General features: G+C 37.2%; 2 protein-coding genes and 1 pseudogene across 2 annotated transcripts in view; 1 reads left to right on the top strand and 2 right to left on the bottom strand.

The window, feature by feature from the left end:
• Window positions 1-1,539: 1,539 nt before the first annotated feature.
• LOC124403146 lies at window positions 1,540-4,312 on the bottom strand. The gene is made up of 2 exons (XM_046876763.1): window positions 3,238-4,312; window positions 1,540-2,119 (listed from the first exon to the last, which is right to left on the bottom strand). The coding sequence occupies exons 1-2, from the start codon at window positions 4,241-4,243 to the stop codon at window positions 1,983-1,985; spliced, it is 1,143 nt and encodes a 380-aa protein (XP_046732719.1). The 5' UTR covers window positions 4,244-4,312; the 3' UTR covers window positions 1,540-1,982.
• Window positions 2,407-2,515, bottom strand: LOC124403485 (annotated as a pseudogene).
• A 780-nt stretch (window positions 4,313-5,092) lies between the features above and the next one.
• The window catches only part of pik3cb (phosphatidylinositol-4,5-bisphosphate 3-kinase, catalytic subunit beta), a 39,355-nt gene continuing 20,282 nt past the window's right edge, over window positions 5,093-24,165 (top strand). The window contains exons 1-5 of the mRNA XM_046876504.1: window positions 5,093-5,484; window positions 20,513-20,696; window positions 22,197-22,425; window positions 23,338-23,558; window positions 23,704-23,886. Coding sequence (XP_046732460.1) covers window positions 20,547-20,696; window positions 22,197-22,425; window positions 23,338-23,558; window positions 23,704-23,886 — 783 coding nt within the window. The 5' untranslated portion in view covers window positions 5,093-5,484; window positions 20,513-20,546. The remainder of the gene's footprint in view (window positions 5,485-20,512; window positions 20,697-22,196; window positions 22,426-23,337; window positions 23,559-23,703; window positions 23,887-24,165) is intronic.

The following is a 24,165-nucleotide window of genomic DNA, read 5'->3' as shown; positions in this document are numbered from 1 at the left end:
ACAATATCTAAAAGTGCAAAATTTGAAGATTAGTGGCAACCAATGACGAGAAGCCTTGGCACGCATAACGACTGAACTAGTGACTTGTGAGAAATAAAAGAAAGCTGGTTGCATGCCTAAGATAAGATAAGATAAGATAAACCTTTATTCGTCCCACAGTGGGGAAATTTCTATGTTACAGCAGCAAGACAAAGAAATAAAAATAGTTGCAAATATATATAAAAAGAAGAATATACAAAAAATAAAACAGAAATAAAATAAATAATAATAATAATAATAATAATAACAACAAAGAAATAAAATAATGCAAATATCTAAAAAATAATATACATATACTACAATACCAGTATATATACAGTACAATGTAATAATACAAATAGGAAAAAACTAAAGTACGCTTTTTAAGTCATGTTTTAAGGTAGTATTGCACGTAAATTGCGGGTAATATTGCACATAATATTGTACCTGATTTGTTTAATAATATTTCACACAGATAAAGTTATTGCACATCTTAAAAAGTAATAGCAGTGTTGTATGGTGGTGACTGGTTTTACTGGGAACAGCTTTGGTTGTACAGTCTAATAGCAGCAGGGAGAAAAGACCTTCTGTATCGCTCCTTCAGACACTTAGGATGTATCAGTCTGTCACTAAAAGAGCTGCTCAGCGATGTAACGGTTTCATACAGGGGGTGGGAGGCGTTCTGCAGCAATGATGATAGTTTTGCTACCATCCTCCTTTCTCCCACCTCCTGTACAGTGTCCAGGGGAATCCCCAGGACTGAGCTGGCCTTCCTGATCAGCTTGTCTAGTCTCTTCCTGTCTGCAGTAGATATGCTGCTGCCCCAGCAGACCACTCCATAGAATATGGCTGAGGCCACCACAGAGTCAAAAAAGGTCTTCAGTAGCTCTCCCTGTACTCCAAAAGACCTTAGTCTCCTCAGCAGAAAGAGTCTGCTCTGCCCTTTCTTGTAGATTGCCTCAGTGTTGTCTGTCCAGTCCAGTTTGTTGTTTAGGTGAACACCCAGGTATTTGTAAGAGTCCACTCTCACAATGTCCCTACCCTGAATGTTCACTGGTGATAAAATTTGTTTGTGCCTACGGAAATCCACCACCAGTTCTTTCGTTTTCCCCGCATTTATCTGGAGGCAGCTCTGTTGGCACCAGTCCACAAAGTTTTGGATCAGTCCTCTGTACTCTCTGTCATCATCATTCGTGATCAGACCGACGATGGCAGAGTCATCAGAGAACTTCTGTAGGGGACAGGTTGCTGAGCTAAACATGAAGTCTGCAGTGTAGATGGTGAAGAGAAACGGGGCAAGAACCGTTCCTGCGGGCTCCAGTATTGCAGACAATCATGTCAGACTCACAGTCACGAGTCCTCACATACTGTGGTCGGTCTGTGAGATAGTCCAGTGTCCAGGCAGACAGATGATGGTCCACTCCCATGTACACCATCTTATCCCTCAGGAGCGCAGGTTGGATGGTGTTGAAAGCACTAGAGAAGTCAAAAAACATGACTCTCACAGTGCTCCCAGCCTTTTCCAGGTGTGAAATAGCCCGATTTAGGAGGAAGATGACTGCGTCTTCCACTCCAATGCCAGGTTGGTAGGCAAACTGAAGTGGATCCATTGATGGGCTCACCAGAGGTCGGAGATGAGTGAGCACTAGCCTCTCCAATGTTTTCATCAGATGCGAGGTCAGCGCTACTGGTCGATAGTCTCCGAAGTCTTTTGGGCGCGGCGTCTTTGGAACAGGCAGGATGTTTTCCATATCTGTGGCACCTTTCCCAGCTTCAGGCTCAGGTCAAACATGTACAGCAATATGCCGCACAGCTGGTCAGCACAGGTCTTGGAGCTGATGCCGTCTGGGCCTGCAGCCTTCCTCGCTTTGATCTTCCTGAGCTCCATTCTCACCTGGGCTTCTGTAAGGGGCAGTGTGTATTGGATGGAGTGTTGACTGGAGGGAATCGGCAGGGGGTGGGAGTTAGGTGTGTTGTGTATTGTCTGTGAGCTGATAGCAGTGCAGAGAGAGGTGTGGCTGGAGCTGCTTGCTGTGAAAGCAGAGAGGGGGGATTGCAGCAGGGGGGACTGGATGGGGGCAGGGAGGGTAGCTGATCAAATCTGTTAAAGAATAGATTAATAATAGAATAAAGCAATGCATGGATGAAAGTAAGATGACATTAAACAAGTCCTGTGGTAAGAAAATTGTTTTTTTTTTTTTTTTATGAAATTGAGAGATTTGTTCCTTTTTTATTATTTTTGTTTGTTTATTTATTTATTGTCAGATGTGCGTATCTTTCGTGTCTTGTGTAGAAATAATTGGAGCAGAATGTAAGGGATTTTGTGTTTCAAAATGTTTGAACAGCCACTTTGTAGGTGCTGGAGAAGGGTGGGGAAAAAAAAAAAAAAGCTTACAGCACCTGGTATTCCCAGGCGGTCTCCCATCCAAGTACTAACCAGGCCCGACCCTGCTTAGCTTCCGAGATCGGGCGTGCTCAGGGTGGTATGGCCGTAAGCGAGTGACAAGCACGAATAGTGCCCTTTTAAAGGCTTCGCTGTAGCTCAGCAATTTCCCAGATCGATTTAATTCGGAATTTGGCGGATTTATTTGTTTCTATTTATTTTATAATACATTTTCATTTTTTTTGCAACAATTTGCATCCTGGTCTCTTGCTTCATTCCAATGACACACACACACACACACACACACGCTTTAATGTTAAGGAACGATTCACAAAAAGTCACATCACACATCACAATGCTTCAACAGAACGAACACTCACTATCAACCGTCTATTTACAACTACTTCCACAATAGATTTCTCGCCGACATATTCAACGCCTTAAAAACTATTCTTCTTCTTCTTCTCGTGGTGTTTTATGGCGGTTTGGCAGACCAACGAAAGGTGCATTACCGCCACCTACTGATCTGGAGTGTGGAGCGAACACTGAATAGGAAAAGAAAAGAGATAAAAAAAAAGGGCTACGGAAATAAATAACTACCTATATTCTGTCCATAGTCCCTGTATTCTTAAGGTACCGAAACAACAGCTCGAGAGATCTCGATTGCCCGTACTCGCATCCCAACAATACCTTCAAAGAGATATTGCCCACTCCCAATAACCCTAACTCCTGGATCAGCTGGAACCTGTCCCTTTCATATGCTGGACACTTATACAAGATGTGACTCACTGTTTCCAGTTCCCCACACTTGTCACATTTCCCGGATTCGTGCTTACCTATTCTAAAGAGATCACTGTTTAATGCAGCGTGTCCAATTCTTAGCCGTGTGACGATAACATCCTTCCTCCTATTTCCCAATCGTTTCCTCTCTGTCCCAACAGTCTCCTGGATCAGGAAAAGATGTCTTCCATTAGCCCCACTGTTCCATACTTCCTGCCATCTTCTACCCACTTTAGATGAGATCACTGCCTTGAATTCGGCTCTGCTCAACGCTACCTTGATGTCTATCAGGGAATGATTCAGTGCGTTCTTCGCTAGCACGTCCACCATTTCATTACCACCCACACCAACATGAGCAGGTACCCACAGAAAATTTACCTCCACCCTTAGCTGCCTAATTCTAAACAGACTTTGTAAAATCTCTAATATTAAGTCTTGCCTAGATTCAGATTTACCACTTCTTAAACTAGTGAGGGCTGCCATCGAGTCACTGCAGATCACCGTTCTTTCCGGTTCCACTTCTTCTATCCACTGTAGGGCTAGTATGATTGCTAAAAGTTCTGTAGCAAAAACAGACACCTGATCCGAAAGTCTTTTTGCGATCTTTTTCTCAAAAGCAGGGATATATACTGCTGCTGCAGCCCTTTCAGATTCTGGGTCTTTAGAGCCGTCCGTAAATACCTGCAGCGCATCATCATATTCTCGAGTGATGTACTGCTGAACTATTAGTTCAATTGAGACATTCTTCCCCAGATTACTCAATAACTTCGCAACTCGTAGATCTATCACAGGGTTATGAAACAACCAAGGCGGAATTGCTGGTAGAGCCACAGAAGGAGCAATCTCATGGTTTTTCGGCTCCAACTTATCCACCTCCTTCCTTACTAACCAACCAAAGCTCGTAATTTCCCTGCACTCATATTCCCAACATTCTCTCAAAATCAGCTTAACCGGATGATTTCCCAGATGACCCTTTACACCGTACCAGTACCTCATTCTGAGCTTGAACCTGCGCAGATCTAGGGACAAATGCCGCACACGCGCACTCTCTTCTTCTTGCATCTAATCCGGTTTACATTTGGGCGTGATACCGCCACCACCTGAGCTGGAGTGTAGGGTCCCCTGCACTCACTCTGACACTCACTCTGACACTCACTCTGACACTCACTCTGACACACTCTCTCTCTCTCTCTCTCTCTCTCTCTAAAAGCATTCACTGCACAACGCCAGTGCTTCAACTTGAAACTTCATTGGAACCGCTGTCATTATTTAATGAATTAAACAATTCATTGATAAACACCACTGTAAAAACACACAGAATGCCAAACCAGGCTCACCACAAAACACTAACATAGCAAAAGAGAAAGACAACATTTAGTCACAAGAAAACTACGGAACAGCTCAACGGACGACGCCATCTCCGCTACACTCCACCTGGAGCTCACCAAAAAGGAGCGGTACGTACGGATGCTGTCCAGGGACTTTTGTGGCATCATCGGACTGCGCTGAAATGACTTTTTCTGAACATCTGAACTGAATCCACAGTCACCCATACAGCGAAACAGTTTCTGCTAAAAGTGGTAGTGTTTTTAAATTTTAATAATAAAAAAGACTTCGTCCTGTATCGATTTCCCCACTTGTTTAAGCCGCATTTTTTTGTATATCGATAAGTTCTGAATAATTGTGTGTTGCGTTACATTTTCATTGTTCATGTAAGAATTAAATAAAAAATGAATTTAAAGCATAATACGTAATATTAACCAAAGCATGTTCTGTGGAATATAATTTTCCCTGAAACTGGTCCGTGGGGAAAAAAAAACAAAAAAGGTTGTGGCCCGCTGGTGTGTATTACAGCATCGTATATAAGACTAATACCGTGATGCTGCGCAGTCATGAAGTTCCTGGGACACGCCTCAAACTGTGGGAGCCCGTACAGGGCCGTGGCTTTGATTTTGTGGGCGTTTTAGAACTTCGCGTTTCCGGTTGAAATCACAGCACAGCGTTTATGCAGAAGCTCTGTAGAGGAGACAACCGGTTTAGCTCTGTTCCGAAAGTGCGAAGGGAGGGCCTTGGTGATTGTACTGAAAAAAATGGAGAGCGAATATTCGTTTCCTCCTGATAAACCAGGAAGCATTTGGACCTTTTCATCAAGGTAGAACTTTTTCGGATGTAAAAACATCAAGCTGACAGGCACAAAGTCTTTTTAACCGCTGAGACCTTTGGATTTTACTCGACGAACAAACTATTTCCGTGTCGTTCAGAAGTGGATTCTCGCTTCCGACATTACGTATCGTCGCCAGAAGGTAAACGCCTGCTGTTTCTCGCTGTTTTCACGGTTTCTTACTCGATTTGGGAAATTAGCAAATAAATAGTTTTTACATCGAGTCCGACTGACGGATATTTTTTTCTGCATTTAACAAAATGTCTTTTCTTTGAGCGGGTTGAAACTAACCTAATAATGTTGATCGAATCTGATGGCAGTCTTGTGAAATTCCACGGTTATTTCAGTCTTTTTTTTTTTTTAAAGTGCCTGGACAGAGAAAGCGACTCTTTTTCTTTTTTTTTTACTACTAATGTGACGTTGTGCTCATAGTAGTTAAAATGTAACAACTCAATGGTTTTCATATTTTGTCGGACAGAAAAAAAACAAGTCAAATGCCAGACTCCTTCGACAACAAAATTCAGAAAGTAGCATCTATCTAAAATGTTAATTAAATGTGTGTTAAGAAATAATAAACTTTTCTTTGATGCCAGGGTAAAAGATGCAAACGTCTTTTAATGGTTTATTCTTAAAAAGCACACTTCTTTCGGAATTAAACACACTGTGCCTGTGATTCAAGGAAGGGATAATAACTGGAATAGATCAGTGTCAACACTAAGCTATTCATGTAGGCCTACATTGGAGGCTGGATAAGATATTGAACCCTTTATTGTCCCTTTTCACTCTTGTGATCCAATGTGATGTACTAAAATTTTGTCTTTTGTTTCTTAAGCCTTTGTGCACTTTTTTGCAAATAATTTAGGATCAGTTTGTACCAACATAAAGATTGAACTTATGGAACTTTGATTGATTGGAGGAACTGCTGACAAAAGGGAGCATTTCTGAACTTCATAGGGTTATATTGCCTGCCTATATTTATCCAGTGAACTGAAATCTTAATTGTTAAATTGTATTTCACAGTGCAGATGGACAGTAACTTGATAGATGCTTCAAAAGGCAATAAAATATTTTTAAGCAAAAAATTGGAATGTTCTGCAAGGGATTTACCTAATTTAAATTCACCTGAGTCCGGTTGTTTATTGACGGTGTTCTTCAAGTAAAGCCAATTATTTAACCCATTAGTTTATAACTATTTTGAATCTAAAGACTGTCACAAGAATGGCAGTAATTAACCTACAGTGATGATAATGATTGGTCACAAGTTCAGCCACAGTGTAATGATAGAAGTGCCCACCCCACACTAATCTCAGCTGTAGGAAGAACATCAGGAAATGAAGACAGCAAAAATAACCTGGTAGAGCCCATGATGTATATGGGCTCTAGACTTGATGTATAATATTTGCAGTATAAGTATTAAAAAAAAAATATTATTAATGAGTTGCAAATAAAAGGGCAAGCTTAGGAAAAAAAAAAAAGTTTTGTATTTGTATTTGTTTGTATCTGTTTTGGATGTAAATACCTTACAATTTGAGCAAATGATTTACTGTATACCAGCCAATGTTGTATATCACAGCTAAAATAAAAACACATTTTTGTAAAGCTTTATTCTAAATACTAATTGAAGATACAAGTGACCAGGCAGAAGAGTATCCCAATGGTTCAAGACTCGTAGCCCAAATGGAACTAAAACAGCCACAGGGAAATTAACCTTTTAAGGTTAAATATTTTTTTCCGACATTTGATTTCCTCTTTCATTTTCGTCTGCTTTCACAGAACGAAACTTGCTTTTGCTGGTTGTGAATTGTTGTAATTGCCACAAAGTTAAGTTTAACCATTCAGTCTTAAATATGTCTAGAGCTCAGCCCAGTGTCAGTAACAATAAACTTAATCACCATCATCATCATCATTGTTTTTATTATTCTGATACCAATAGGTGTCATGCCCTGCCACGATGTTAGAATAGAAGTATTTGGCTCACATATACTGTACTTATTCACTAACAATACTAAAAGTTTTAAGTAGATAAAAACAAGCTGTTTGTGAAATTAGTTTAAAATCTAGGTATTTAAAAATAAAATGTATTTTTAAATAAGCTGTAACTAGGCAAATTTATATTATGAAAGGTTTTTGGTTTTAGGCTTCTTTTTAATATTTAGATGTTTGTTCTAATGAATAGACAGCAAAGGCCTTAATATACAACTATGCAATTAACCTTCATGTACCCTTTTTGCATTAATTAGTGTAAATCTGAGTTTTTAATGATGACACCAAATGTATTATATGCTGTGGTATTTGCAGCATAGAGGTCCGATGTGTGGTGTTCTGTGTTTATGCTGTTGCAGTAAGATATTGCTAATCCTGTTAAAATCTTGTAAAAATGTATTGACATTTTTTCAAGGCAGAACAAATAGTTTAATTCATATAAAAAAAAATTGTGGTGACCAAAATTTTAATACACCCCATAAGATTTACACTCACTTGTCATGTATAATAGGAAGAGAGGTAAGCAATGGAATTTGTGACAGTGGGAACAGACCTACAAAAACAGGTCAAGTGAAAACATTGCTTCTCAGTTTTAGTGATCCTGTGTTTTTTGTAGCTCAGTCCAGCAGTCTCAGTAACACGTAAACCAGCAATTCAAGGCCCCTAACAACCACGCCACAGAGTGAGAACACATTTTTTGCTCATTCTAATATTTAATTTGAACACTAACTTAAAGTTGATCAGTATCTGCAAAAATATTTTGCATTATTCTGCTTCCAGGCTGATTGGTTAAATGGTGACCTAATATTAAACTTAAAAAGACTGCATGATTGGTTGCAGTCAATTCCAGTGTATCAATTCCAGAGACAGGATGTGCCTACTTCATTTCTGTTAGGTGTGCTGCATGTATAGCATCGTTTCTGTTGTAAAATGGACTTAATCTGCAAATTTGCATCCAGGATTTTCTAATTATTAATATTAAATGTGCTTTTTTTTTTAAATATAATTTGAACTGAGACATTTGCATTGTCAAACAAGCTCTTTGGCAACCTCCAAGTAAAGTTCTTAGATAAAGTTGTAGTAAAAAGACTGTATAAAAATGCATGTAGGTTTTTTGAGCCATGGATATGGGGCAAAAAAATCTACATAATTATTGTACACTCACTGGAAATGGATCACTAGCCAAGTTAAGGTCATGTAATAATAATACTATTCAAGTAGAAGATGAAATCACATTATTATTGCATAGGTGGTGAAGAATTTTGAACATTTTAATTTGTAATTTTTAAGGTTTAAGCATCTTATTTAGAACTGCTAATCTGTTCTAACATATTTAAGTCACAGTATATGATTTACAAAAAAAAAAAGAATAAATAAATCATTCTTTGACCCCAACAACCGAACAGTTTATGCTTTCATCACTTTCATGGCAGTGATCCAGATTATGTGCACAGACCTGACTGGGCTTGTGGTTCAACGATGCATGTACTTTTTCTTTTTTTTTCTAGCCTGGTGTTTGCACTCATGCAATAATACTTTGTGTTCTGATTGGGTTGGAGTTTGTGTGGTGTATCCTAAACTCTCCTGCCTCATCCCAGCTGTATTGTAGATGCTATTATGCAGATTTCCTTGAACATTGTAAAATGGAGAGCAAAGGTACTGTCCACATTAACCACTTCTTCCTCCCAAGCACTAAGTGCTAAAGCAGAAACACATGGCCGTTTCCATTTTACTGTACATTACCCTGCTACTCAGGGGACATTACTAGGCAATAGTCCTATTAGTTCTTAGGAGAAGGGAAAAATCATTTTCCCACTGCAGCAAAACAGATATTTCGGTGTCAAATCATGTTTTTAATGGTTGTTGAATGTATTATAGAAAACTAATGAGCAGAAATTCAAAGGAAAAAATTGTGTATTGACACAAGCTGGCAAGAAAATACTACCTGTAGTGTGTGCTTAAGCAAAATTTTAAAACTTGTATATGATTACAACCTATAATGTAATCAAATTAATTACCTTATTGATTATAGTGGAAATGCCATCCAATCTGATGGTTATTGCAAATGTTTGCATGTGTTTTTGTTTTTTAATTAAACAGTAAAATGAATTGCTTATAACATCTGCTATGGTGTAAAAGAATGTGTTTTTGCAGTTTGTATAATTGAAAGATTTTATGGCATTTGTACTATTTTAAAATATGAATTTTAGTATTTGAAAACTGGCACCTCAAACCAGATATTTGAGCACTCATGCATATCCTTAGTATCAAGTAGCTTTAGGGCTGATTTATATTTGATGTGAATCACACAGGAAGTATAGTACAATAGCTGCATATTATGTGAGTGTGTCCTTTAGGAGGTGCTGTCATGAATCACACCAGAATTTGCAGAATTATGCTGTGTATTAGGGTAAATATTGTCATTTCTGTTTCATTGTGGAAATAATAAAAAGAAAGCATCAGCATAAAGATCTGAAAAATGCTTAGGCAAATAATCTTCTTAAACTAAGTGAAATCTCACTTCTAAAGGGCTTTATTAAAACACTTGAGTTAATTAAATTGTGGTCCACTTATCTAAACTTTTTTTTTTTTTTTTTTATTAATTTTTTTTTTTTTTTGGAAATCTGTTAGTAGAAATAAATAGTAAAACCACTTGCCAAATATTTTAGGTCCTGCTTGTTCTGCCAAAACAGCTCTTTCTCATTGAGGCATAGACTGCATAAGACCTCTAAAGATGTGCTGTGCTATCTAGCACTATAATGCTGGCAGCAGATTCTTTAAACAGTACAAATGCATAATCATTTGCTGAAAACCACAACAGTGACTTAAAATGTAATTGGGAACTGCTGCTATTTGCTGCTTTCAGATTTAGTGTTTGTTCGCAACGTTAATTGAATCCATCACTGTGTTGTGAGCAAGTTGATTGTGCAACCTGATGCTCGGGAGTCATGGCAAAATTAGCGAACAAACACAATAGCACTTAATTATCTAAACTATTTTCACATGATGAAGATTCAACAGTTTTTGCTTACCCTGCTGATGTTTCACCTGGACACCAGTGTGTTTTCTTTTTGCATGCTCGTGCATCATTGTGGTACTTCCATGCCACACAAGCTTTGCTTTGCATAATCTTCAGGTACAGTTTTCTTTGTTGCATTTGATATAAAATACTCCCATGCATTTAATGACTTGGGACACACACTTTTTCATGCTGCCGGTTGATCCTGTAATGTCTGCCATTTTTGCAAGTGGCTGTGTTATCCTGCCATCACGCTATCCAGTAACTTGAGCAGCCTAACTAATCGATAACGGCAAACATTTACAATTAATTTCATTATCGAATTTATCGATTAGATGTTGTAGCCTTACAGGGTGCATTATCCTTCTCAAACACACTGTCTTTAGGCAATGCCCTTGCCATCAAGGGGTTAATTTGGAGTATAATGCTAAGGTATGTGGTGCGTGTGAAATTAACATCTACATGAATGCCAGAACCCAAGTTTTTTTCAAGTTGAACACTGCTCCGAGCAATTGTTTTAGCCATCACAATTTAGCCATCACAATTTGTTCCTTGTCAAAGTGGTGCAGATCCTTATGCTTGCCCCCTTTTTTTTGCTTTCAATGTATCTTTGAGAACTGACTGTTTGCTTGCTTCTTAATATATTCCACCCTGAAAGGTAGCACTTTTATGAGATAATCTGTGTTATTCACTTCACCTGTCAGTGGTATTAATGTTATGGCTTTTTGGTGTACATGCTGCATGGCAAGTTTCAAAATTTCAAACAATAGATCTTATAAACAATCATACATTTGACACATTGTGTTTATTGAATTGTTCTTCAAACTTATATATGAATTAAATATAATTGCTGTGATGTAGGGAATTCATAACGCAGAACTATTCGGGAATAGAATTAGTTTTTTGCTCTGTTTACACTGGCGATCAAAATTAGAGAACAATTTATAAATAATTGAACAATTCTGAAATAATGTCATCTTCACTGCTCAACAGTTGGAGTTTTTGTCTTGTCTATACCATGCTACCAGAACACCTTTTCCACAAAATAACTAAGGCATTTAAAAAAAAACATTATTTTGCAGAAAACACACTGATCAAAATTAGAGAACAACAATGACTGTGGCATGAAAAAAGATTACAACAAAATGTTCTGAAGGTTACAACAGTCAGCAGTTAGTAGGAAGTGTACAGGCCTCTGCTCTGAATGACTCCAGCACATCTGCGGCCACAGGACAGCACTAGTCTCTCACATTGCTCTGGTATGATTTTAGTCCGCTCTTCTTCCAGTCTCCTCCACAGTTCAGTGATTGTAGTGGGTTTCTTGGCCATAACTTTGTCACCAAGGATTTTCCAGAGGTTCTTTATTGGGTTGAGTTCAGGACTCTGGGCAGGCCATGTCATTATTTCAATGTTTTCAGTTTCAAGGAACTGCTTTACCCGTTTTGCTGTGTGACATGGAGCGTTGTCCTGCATGAACACAGCGGGCTGATTGGGTGATGAACGCAGAAAAGGACCCATATATTGTTGAAGAAGGTTCTGATAAACATTTGCATTCACTCTGCCATGTAGCTGTATAAGATGCCCAACTCCTGCTGCAAAAAACATGCCCCGAACCATGACACTTCCTCCTTCACTTTTCACTGACTTCTTTACACACTTTGGGTTCAGTCTTTCTCCAGTTTGTCACCGAACATAATGTTTCCCATCGGACCCAAATAAATTTAACTTGCTTTCATCACTGAAGTGAACTTTGGACCAGTTCCCCTCTGTCCACACAACATGCTCCTCAGCAAAGCTTAGTCTAGCCTTTTGATTCTTTCTGCTAATGAGAGGTTTGGTCACTGCAGAGTGGGCTTTCAGTCCAAATGCTCTTAAACATCGAGACACTGTATGACAGATCCTTACCCTGTTCAGCACTGAACTGGTGAGCAATTCCAGCTGCAGTGTGGAAACGATTGCCCATTGAGGTCCTCTCTTGTATTTGTCTTCCGTGGATGACCAGCCTTCTTGGCGGACTTGAATGAGTTTGTGATGTTGTAAAGATTTAATATTCTTGAAATCACAGATTTGGAACGACCAACTTGTCTTGATGTGGCTGATAGGGTCATCCCTTTGGCCTTCATCTGGACAACCTGCTGCTGGAGGCTTTCAGTCACTTTAGAACAGCCCACCATCTTGCAGAGTCAGTGAAACTGGAAGTTAGGCTGCCAGTTAAATAGGGGTTGACAGATAATCAAGGAAATTAGCACCAGGTACCAGATTAACACCAATAACTGGGAGGAATCTGAAAGTGTTCTCTAATTTTAATCAGTGTGTTTTCTGCAAAATAATTTTTTTTTAAATGCCTTAGTTAATTTGTGGAAAGGTGTTCTGGTAGCATGGTATAGACAGGACAAAAACTCCTTCAACTGTTGAGCAGTGAAGATGACATTATTTCAGAATTGTTCAATTGTTTATAAATTGTTCTCTATTTTTGATCGCCAGTGTATGATCAAATTTGATCAAGTCAATCTGGTGTTAGTTAAATTATCTCTGTGTTAGTTAAATTTCTTAGTCAATCTGGTGTTAGTTAAATTATCTCTGTGATAGTTAAATTTCTTAGTCAATCTGGTGTTAGTTAAATTATCTCTGTGATAGTTAAATTTCTTAGTCAATCTGGTGTTAGTTAAATTATCCTCAGCTCCTATGGTTTCACCTCATACATTTGGCCTGTTAACTATTCTCCAGATTCTGCTATTCTGGGTCATTATGCCAGTGTCCTTAGACTTTTAGATTTGTTTATATGTGATCATTATATAATGAATGATTTAATTAATCTGGCTGCCAAAATTATGCATTAATAACGCTTTAACGCAAATCAAGTTTATCAGCACAACTTTTATTAATGCACGTTTAATGCAGCACACATTTCTGTTAATTTTTTTTTCTTCATCAAAATAAATATAAAAGAAGGAAAACGAAACACTTCAACACAACACATTTATTTACGACATCCTTTACGCCCTTACATCAGCCACGACTCTTTTCAAAGTTAAAGTGCAGGTTTAATTGTTTTCTTTTTACTTTATTATTTGTTTCAGATACAATAGGGACAATCAATTAAAATATTTTAATCAATTGACAGGACTAATTATTATATATTATTGTATGCATGATATTTCCATTGGCATCTACTGCAGTGGAGCCATCATGTCACTCCAGGGCTTTTATTTTAATAAAGTACTTGTTTTCCTTTTTCCTTAACATACTTTGCTCCTAAGAATTTAGCCATTTTTATTGCTGTCTAGAGCAGATTTTATAAGTTTAGCTGGTTTCATACCTCTGCTGGTTGTTTTAGGATAAATATCTCTGTTTTGTGTAATAAAACAAATAAAATAAATTAAAAAAGAACATTATGTCAAATGTTAAGGTGAGATAATGCACCTGTTCTTTGAATTCTGTGATTGTGAACTGCAGCTATTCTCTGTTCTGCTGTCCCCTTGTTGGCAAAGAATGCTTACTCTGTGTTAAATTTAACTTCCATCAAGCTTAAAATGTATTGTTTGCTGTAAAATCTCCTCGGTTGTTGTGGGTGTAATTTACATACTTTTTCACAGATTTCTGTGCTGTTTGTGAGATCTTGGACTGAAGCCTGTAGTTTTAGGCTTAGAGATTCGCACATTGCCACATTTAATCGACATGTGTATAAATCTGCCTTGCGTTTCAGTATTGCTCATTGGATTTGTTGCCTTAAAATAAAGGAAGAGAACAAATGAACACAGTTAAATTAAGTCGATGCTGTGCAATTTCAATCTCGTGAGTTTTAAACATGAAAAGGCATGCTATTTAGACTCTCGCAGGTATCTGGGCATACTTCATTTAGTCTTGTGGGATTGGGCCCTATACAGCATTCCCTTCCTACCATTAATGGATGTTCTTCAATATATAGACCTGTTTATTTAGAAGGAGGATAGTAGTTTGTTTGATTCCAGATTGGCTGGAATTGTCACCAAACTTATATTGTCACCTACGCTGCCTGTTAAAAGTTTGGAAACACCTAGTATTTCATTGTTTTCAGACACATGCATGTTTGTTGTTCAATTACTGTTCAGTTTTTGTGCAAAAACACCCAAGAATTGAACAGTGAATGACTAGAAGAAAGTTCTGTGGACAGATGAGTCCAGATATAAGACTTTTGACTTCTGTAAGACAGAGAACAGAAGAGATGTTACCAGCCTCACACCCACAGTCAGACATGGACATGGAAGCTTAATGGTTTGAGGTTGTTTTGGACAAAGGGAGTTTGAAGACTTATTCTAGGTGAAAGGAATACTAACATTTCTACCATTCCAAACTTTACTGCCTACAATTTAAACTGGACTGTGGCTAATTGGAACCACTTTGAATGACCTGTCAGGTCACAACTCCCAAAGCCTATTGAATGCTGTGGGTGAACTGGATCTCAAAGTCAGAAAGAAATATCAAACTAGTGAAGAACATCTATGGCAAGTTTTTACAAGAGTTATGGCAAAGCATTTCAATTTAATGTTTGGAAAAGCTTACTGTTCGGATGCCAAGAGTGTGTAAATCTGTTATTTGTGCTGAGGAAGAATTATTTAACAGAATTTTTTTTTTTTTTTTTTACATCTATACATTTATATAGTTGTTTGGTCAGAGTAAATCGTCATATGTCACATTACCTAGTTTGTTGCCTATTAACAAAAGGAACATGCATGTGTCTCTCAAAAATGATAAAAGACTAGGTGTTAGCAAACTTTTCACGGTCACTGTACATGTAGATGATCGTATCCACCAAATGTTTGTGGATGTGTCTTGTTTACAAAATAATGGTTAAGTAGCGTTAACCGTGTCACATTAAGGGATGCACATTATTATGCTATTATTTGTCCATATATATATATATATATATATATATATATATATATATATATATATATATATATATATATATATATATATATGAGTGAGAGTGAGTGGGATCAGTAGCCTCTTGTGCTTGGGCAGCTGCATCTGACACTAGTTCTGACTGTGGTGGTTGTGATGTCATCAGTCAGGGATACAAAGAAAGCTGAACGCCTTTTATACATGCACCGACAAAAATGCTTGCACACAGTCAGAGCTAGGGTAGAGGTTAGAGGGTTGACCAGACCCATGAATTGAGCAGTTCTCATAGTCATGTGAGAGCACTGTTTGTTTAAAAAATTATTAAATAAATTTTTTTTACAATGAATTTATAAAAAAAAAATAGTATTTATATAAAAATAAAACAAACCTCTAAATTAAAACAGACCGTTGACATGTCTCATTTTGAGGGGTATCATTTGATATACAATGGTGTCATAAGTGATAACACTTGTTTTATAACATTTATTTTTACTCGTTTGTTGATGTATTTTCTAATTTATGTATTTTCTAAATTTTCAAATTGAAATAAATTGCCTCGATGCTTCGCTTAGTCCATTCCATCCACTGCGTTTTCCCGTGGACCAATAATACCACCCGCTAAACTCTGGAGTGCTCTGGACAGGTAAATACTATGAAAGCACGTTTCCGCCACATAAAAAAGTTTGCATAATTCCGACTATATTTCTTGCAGTTCTGTCTGTATTTCTCGCAGTTTCTCCTTTTTTTTCTTCTTCGCAATTCTGAAACAAAAGTTGTTTCAGAAAGCAAAAGTTGCAATTAGACAAACCTTTTTATTTATCTGGCGGAAACAGGCTAAAATACAACACAGATGCTGCAGTATAAAAAAACGAGGAGTGAGGAAAATATTCAGGCCAAACCAAACAACAAAGTTTATACCCCATTTTCCAAAGATTGGGACACTTTAAACAAAAAACAGGGTCATTTATTTTTCTTTTTTTTTCTTTTAAACAACTCTCTGTATATGTCTGGGAACTGAGAATACCAGTTGCTAGAGTTTTAAGAAAGAAATGTTGTCCCATTTGTGTCTGATACAAGATTCATAACCTCAACAATCATTGTTTTTCTTTGTCAAATTTTTCTTTTCATGATGCACCAAATGTTTTCAGTTGGTAAATGGCCTGGACTCCAGGCAGGCCAGTTTAGCACCTGGACTCTTCTACTTTGAAGAAATGCTGTTGTAATATGTGGTATGCAGTTGTGTTGTCTTGCTGAAATATACAAGGCCTTCCCTGAAAAAGACATGAACTGAATGGAAGCATATGTTGCTCTTAATCCTGTATATACCTTTTTAGCATTGATGGTGCCTTTCCACATGGGCATGCAGATCAAAGTCTGTGTTTTTCAAAACTAATTAAAAATGTATTCGTTTTATCACAGTTCACAGTTTTCCACTTTGCCTCTGTCCATTTTAAATTATCTTTGGTCCAGTGAAGGTGGTGGTGTTTCTGGATCATATTCACATTTGCTGTCTCTTTCGCACGATAAAGCTTTCACCTGCATTTGTGGTTGACATTTTCCTCTTTCATTCTTGCGAATGTGTACGTTACTCCAGACTAATATTATTTAGTATTTAGCATTTAATAATGGTGCCTTAACATCTAAAAGAGGAAAACATTATCTTTACTAGGTACTTTACCTTTTAAGAAGAGTGAATGCTGGCATGATTGAGATGACATTCAGAGGAGGGAGATTTATTGTTTGGAAGGAGACTAATCTCCTTCCACTATGATATCGGGCACTGTCACCCGAATCACTGTTATAATTTTTTTTCTCTTTTTCGATACACTTTGCTTCGTTTGACTGCTCTCACTACTTGCGCTTTTTTTCGATACTGTTCAGTGATTAATATTAACAAAACAAAGACACAGCGCTAAGACTGTGTTCTCACTATCAATTTAAAATACTAACTGAGGGTTGAGAGGCGTGGGAGGCTTTACGAAAGAACCAGTGTCCCTGAATTTTAGCCCGTGAGATTCGGATGATTCGTATTCTGAATTTTAATGCGTAAACCGATACGAATATTTTTATGATTCGTATTCTGAGTTGTACGTAATCAGGGGAATTCGTATTCAGAGGTACCACTGTATTGGAACACTGTTACACCCCAATAATGGATGTATATCACTCTGTCCCACGAGCAGCTTTGGGGCTCTGTCATCACTGCCTAGTTCATCTCTTACCAACCTACAGGCAGAAACTGAAATCAGCAAAACCTGTACTAATGACTGTTAAAAGATGGAGTAATGAAGCAGAGCAGGATTTACAAGCCTTTTGGAGTGTTTTTATAGCTGCAGCCACTGATCTGGACGAGCTCATAGAGACTGTAACTTCAGACATCAGTTTCTGTGAGGATATGTACATCACCACCAGGTCACTTTTATCATTTAATAATAAACCATGGTTGACTGGGAAACACACAAACAGCTTTCTCATGTCAAAGAGGATGCTTACAGAAATGCGGATAAAATCTGGTGTAACCAGTCCAGGAACAAACTAACAATGAGATCAGATTGGTTAAAAAAAAAAAAAAGCTACCCTAAACAGCTGAAAAAATTGTTTTCAGCCATCAACCCAGAGTCAGTATGAACAGGTCTGAGGAACATCAAGTACAAGACACCACCCCCACAATCTGTAAAGAATCAGCAACTGGCTAAAAATCCCTGCACCCTTGCTGGATCCTCCTTAGTTTGCCTATAGAGCAAACAGGTCTGCACATGATGCAGTCATTATAGGACTGCATTATATTCTGCAACATCTTGATAGACCTGGGGACCTACACAATGATCTTGTTTGTAGTCTTCAGTTTGGCTTTTAATACCATAATTCCTGACCGTCTCTCAGCCAAACTGACCCAGCTCTTGGTGCCAGGCAGCAGATAGTGAGGCTGGGCAAACCCACATTCAGGCCTCTCACTATCAGCACTGGTGCTCCCCAAGGGTTGCGTTTTTTTTCCCCACTGCTCTTCTCTCTGTACACAAATGGCTGCACCTCTTATAACCACTCTGTGAAGCTCCTTAAGTTTGCAAACGACACTACAGTCATCACCCTCATCCAGGACTGAGACGAGTCTGCTAACAGATTGGAGGTTAAAGAGCTAGCCGGCTGGTGCAATCACAACAACCTGGAGCTCAACACGTTCCCCTTTCTCTTGCCTTCTTTTTTTTTTTTTTTTTTTTTATACTTCTGTTGTTGTTTTGTGTTTCATGAATCATTTACATTGGTGCGAAAGTGTTCACCCCTTCCTAATTTCTTATTTTTTTGCATGTTTGTCACACTTTAATGTTTCAGATCATCAAACTAATTTAAATATTTGTCAAAGATAACACAAGGGAACACAACATGCACTTTTTAAATTAAAGTTTTTATTATTGAGGGAAAATAAAATCTAAAACTACATAGGCCTGTGTGAAAAAGTGTTTGCCCCTAAACCTAGTAACTGGTTGGGCCACCCTTAACAGCAACATCTGCAATCAAGCGTTTGCGATAACTTGCAATGAGTCTGTTACAGCGCTGTGGAGGAATTTTGGTCCACTCATCTATGACGAATTGTTGTAATTCAGCCACATTGGAGGGTTTTCGAGCATGAACCGCCTTTTTAAGGTCATGCCACAGTATCTCAATAGGATTCAGGTCAGGACTTTGACTAGGCCACTCCACAGTCTTCATTTGGTTTTTGTTCAGCCATTTAGAGGTGGGCTTGCTGGTGTGTTTGGGATCATTGTCTTGCTGCAGAACCCAAGTTTGCTTCAGTTTGAGGTCACAAACAGATGGCTGGACATTCTCCTACAGGATTTTTTGATAAACAGCAGAATTCATGGTTTCATTTATCACAGCAAGTCTTCTAGGTCCTGAAGCAGCAAAACAGCCCCAGACCATCACACTACCACCACCATATTTTACTGTTGGTATGATGTTCTTTTTCTGAAATGCGGTGTTACTATTACGCCAGACGTAATGGAATACACGCCTTCCAAAAAGTTCAACTTTTGTCTTGTCAGTCCACAGAGTATTTTCCCAAAAGTCTTGGGGATCATCAAGATGTTTTCTGGCAAAACTGAGACAAGCCTTTGTTCTTTTTGCTCAGCAGCGGTTTTCACTTTTTCACCCAGGGCCATGTAGTTTTGGATTTTGTTTTCCCTTAATAATAAAAACCTTCATTTAAAAACTGCATGTTGTGTTCACTTGTTATCTTTTACTAATATTTAAATTAGTTTGATGATCTGAAACATTAAAGTGTGACAAACATGCAAGAAAATAAGAAATCAAGTAGGGGCAAACACTTTTTCACACCATTGTAAGTTACTTTTCTTAAGACTGCATGCTCATGTTTTTTTCATATAAGCTTGTGGGAAAGCAATGGAGAATTCCTTTTGTACAAGTCTAGACCTGTAAAAGAATTAAACATGAACAGAGAGGGGGTGTGCACTGCTGCAAACTGTAAAGGGGATATATCTGCATGTGCTGGTAGAGAACATAAAGGCTAATAAGCAATGATCTGAATCGGTGCATTAATATATAAAAAATAATTTTTAAACCATTATGATTTTTCTAGGCATGTCTGTGGTGTTTGCCCATTGTTCACATTAGCAGTTTATTCAAGCAGTATAACAGGTTCCCTGTTTAAGATCCTCCTTTGCATATATACAAAATCTTGTCCAGTTTATTTTGATCAAGGCTAAAGTTTTGGTCTTTCAACAACTCTGCAGTCACTACCAAGTACACGTCACTACACCTGTAATTTTATATAATGTACACTCTACTTATTGTTTCATGTAATGGCACCTAACTGAAACACCTACAATGCTGCTTGAGTTTTAATTAAAATAGGAATGTTACTTACAAAAAAAAAAATAACAAGGTTAAAACCGGTTTTTGGTAGAGCTTATTGGAATGGCAAAGGTGAAACTCGAGTTTCCGAAAGTGTCTGCATTTGCATATTTCTGTATGGTGTTCAGGTCATATACTCTAATACAATGTATTATTTGAAAAATTATGTCTTTAATTATTTTTAATACTTTTGCTAAATATGAAATGCTAGCCTATTACATTTTCTCTCTATTTGTTAACCTGACTGTAGCCCACAATCTACCCTACCATTATAGACTTGTTAGTGTTGTCATGCAGAGTATTGCTTATGTAAGGTGCTATAATATTAGTGCTGGTGTTTGGTAAAATTTTTTACTTATTTTTTGCATGCATAGATTTTGGTTTTGTATTGTATTGATTCCTACTGTGTGTTTAGGGTCCCATGGTTTGGTTGTGGTCTGCTCTCTGCCATGCCTCCCGCCATGACGGATCAGCTGGATGTGTGGGCGGACCCAGTATTGGATGGAAACGATCAGGTGGCTGTGGATTTCCTCTTGCCTACTGGAATATACATTCAGATGGATGTTCCAAGAGAGAGCACCATCCAGCAAATCAAGCAGGTGTGTAGTATTATAAATGATTTGTAATATATAATCACTCATTTAAGAAATGATCCAATCATCAGTGTAATGTTCATACATCAGACATCAGTAAAATGGGTAAATGCGTAAAAATGTGATTCCAGTGAAGTCAATTCTAACTTGTAATGCACTGGATTATGTGCAGTCACAATATATGAATGAGTGCAAAAGGTTTGCAAAATAATTACCGTTTCTGTGAAGTTGTAGCGTCAAGAGTAGTTTTAGACATAGGTTAGTGTAAAAAGCAGATGTAGCATTGTAAAATAAAAAGTTTATAATTAAATTAAACGTAGAGATATGTGTAGTGTGTAATAAATATTAATAATGTATCAATGTAATACAGTGACAAGACTTTGCACATGTGGTAGCGGAAGCCTCCCCTATTCATGAAAAGTACAAAACTTTCCCCTATCTATAAAACTATTAAAAAAAGAAAATCTATAAAACTATCTATAAAAATGTTTGCACATGCAGTCTTTATAATACAGTAATCCATGTTTATCGCGGTGGTCACATTTTTAAAACCGCCCGCGTTTTTTTTTTTATTTATTTACATTGTTTAAGCTGTAAATCATCCTTCCACACACTTTAAACACACAATAACACGTTCATTTCTGTTAAAATGTGAAGTAGTAGCATCAGTGTTCTCTCTCATCTCCTCTCTCTGGTATATTGGTCTTATAATAATAATATACTTATAATCAGTGTTGTGCTAGTTACTAAGATATAGTAACTAGTTACAGTTACTCGGTAACTTTTTAGTTACTTTTTTAAAGAACGTTCTTTAATGTTCCCATTATCGCGCTTGTATGCGTTATGGTCTATACAAACACAAAACTGACTTAAACACAATGTAATTTTTAAACACTATTTTATTAAAGTCAGACCAACACAAACTGAATATATCACAAGGATTTCTGAAATAAATAACAAAACAAGCTGAATAATATATTCAGAATAAGACACAGCTTACATTTGACAAAGTTTTTGTATTTATTCTCAACTAAAGTGAAATAATGAGCATATTTCCACTTTAAGAAACTCGTCTTGCTCTCGCCTTGACTCGCCATTACTGCCGCACATACTTGAATAAACGGAAACGCCCACAGTGGGTTTTCTTCGGGTTTACAGTGGTTCTCATCCACCAATCCTACAATGCGTCGCTGCTGTAAACAGGTCAGGCTGTAGGCTACACTTCAGCCGAAATTAATTTATTTTAAAAAGTAATGGACACCACACCATACGGTAACGGAGTTACTTTATTTAAAAAGTAATGCGTTACAGTATTAGTTACTGTCAAAAGTAACTGCATTACAGTAACGCGTTACTGCCCAACACTGCTTATAATAATAATATTGGCAGTTCTTATAATTTTTTTAATTAATGTAATGAGTAATGAGTCAATGTCCGTATTTAACACTACAGTCTTTGTCATATCAGTTTAGGTCCCATTTTGATAGTTTGTTTGTGATTTTACAGATGCTATGGAAGCAGGCACAGGTGTATCCGCTCTTCTCCTTGCTTGGGGAGATGGATGGTCACATATTCGAATGTGTGAACCAGGCTGCAGTTCACGAGGAGCTTGAAGATGAGAGCAGACGTTTGTGTGATGTTCGTCCATTTTTGCCTGTACTCAGGCTCATTACTCGTAACTGTGGCCGTGCTGAACGCTTACTTGACTCCAAGATCGGAGTGCTTATTGGAAAAGGTAAAGAGCATTAAAGCACATTTGCCATGTTAAATAAAATCACAATTAGTGCTTCAGTACTGATTGAAATACAAAAATTTGCCAAGCCAATTAGAAAGTAATTTATTTCTATAGAACCTTTTATACAGCAAGCATCACAAAGTCCTTTACATCCAATATAAGAGATCAATAAAGAAACAAACACAAGTTTGTGTCTGTGTATATGATCTATATGGTAATTTGAGAATATGACCTCAAAAGTAATTTAGTTATTTGCTGAATGATTAGTAATTTGCCCTTTATTTTACCAAACAATCATTAATAAAAAAATGCTTGTTTTAATTACTTAACAAGTTTTTAATTACTTAACTAACAGCTTAATGCAAGAGCAAATATATTATAGATCGTCTGAAAATCAATGTTGTTTACTGTGCTTTGCATTCTCCTTTATATATGTAATATTATTCAAAATAATAAAATGTTTCATGTCATAAACACACAAATTTTTCAATTAGTTTGAGAAAATACAAACAGTATTGGCACAATAAATATTTCAATAAATACTAATAACATTTTATTTTCCAGATAAATAGTATAATGTTATTTATTTTGAATCAATGTATAAATAGTAAGTGGTAGTCAGAATATCACATTATCTCTGTGCTTAGTTTATCCATCTGTGGCCATCTGCGTACTTGACTTGCATTTTTGTAAGCAGCTTATTTGTTGTTTGATTAAGTTTGATTTATACTCTATGCCATGCATGATGTGTAACTAGGGGTTAAGTTTAGTTTTTTTTTTTGTTTTTTTTTGATGTGCTGTTTACCACATTACGTGTATATGGCAGAATGCAGGTAGACTCTTTAGATTGATTTAAAATACTATGTCTTTTTATTACTGAACCATGTATTAACAGTGTTTGGTCTTGTGCAGGGCTCCATGAACTGGATGCATTGCCGGACCAGGAAGTGAAAGACTTTCGTAGCAAAATGCAACGAGTTAGTGAAGAGAAAATGCAGTCAGTGCACTTGATGTCATGGGCAGAATGGTTTCAGAGCTGCTTCTTTCCCAAGATGGAAGTGGGGCCAGTTGATGGTCTATGTGATAGGAATGAGGGCTTGATTAAAATCACCATGCATTACAACCAATCACAGGTACACTCATGGATATTTGCATATTCAAGTTAAAAGAAATCCATATAGATGCCACATTGGAACTCTTAATATAATTTCAGTGTTTGTTCAGATATTGTTTTCATCCACTTTATCCCACTTCCTATTTCCTTCCCCTTTCACCCAGGACACAACAAGTCTAAAAGTGCCATTGAGCTGTACTGTACCTGAGCTTATGAATCAAGCTCTCAGAAAATGGCTGACTACTCATGGCTTGAAAGAAGATGAAGACTGTGTTGGTAACTACGTCCTAAGAGTCAGTGACAAGCTGGAATTCTTGTTTGGAGAACACCCAATTATGTATTATAGCGTAAGTATCTAAATAGGCTTACCTTACTCCATGATGACAATTAGTCAATAGATTAGAAGGAAATAAAATATTACTAATTTAATGGTGTCATTTGTCATATAGCATGTGAATAATGTTCATATGGCACTATAACACACTGCTGATTGTTCTTGACATAGTTGAAAGCTGAGTTGATTACAGAATGAATACCTGTCTCTTGTAATGCCATTGTTGGTGGCCTAATATTAAAGTACAAATTCTTAAAAATATACTGGGTTTTTATGTTTTAAGTAAGATCTA

Source organism: Silurus meridionalis, chromosome 20, assembly GCF_014805685.1.
Source record: "Silurus meridionalis isolate SWU-2019-XX chromosome 20, ASM1480568v1, whole genome shotgun sequence".
Lineage (NCBI taxonomy): Eukaryota > Metazoa > Chordata > Actinopteri > Siluriformes > Siluridae > Silurus > Silurus meridionalis.
This window is presented reverse-complemented; position numbering and strand designations above follow the sequence as displayed.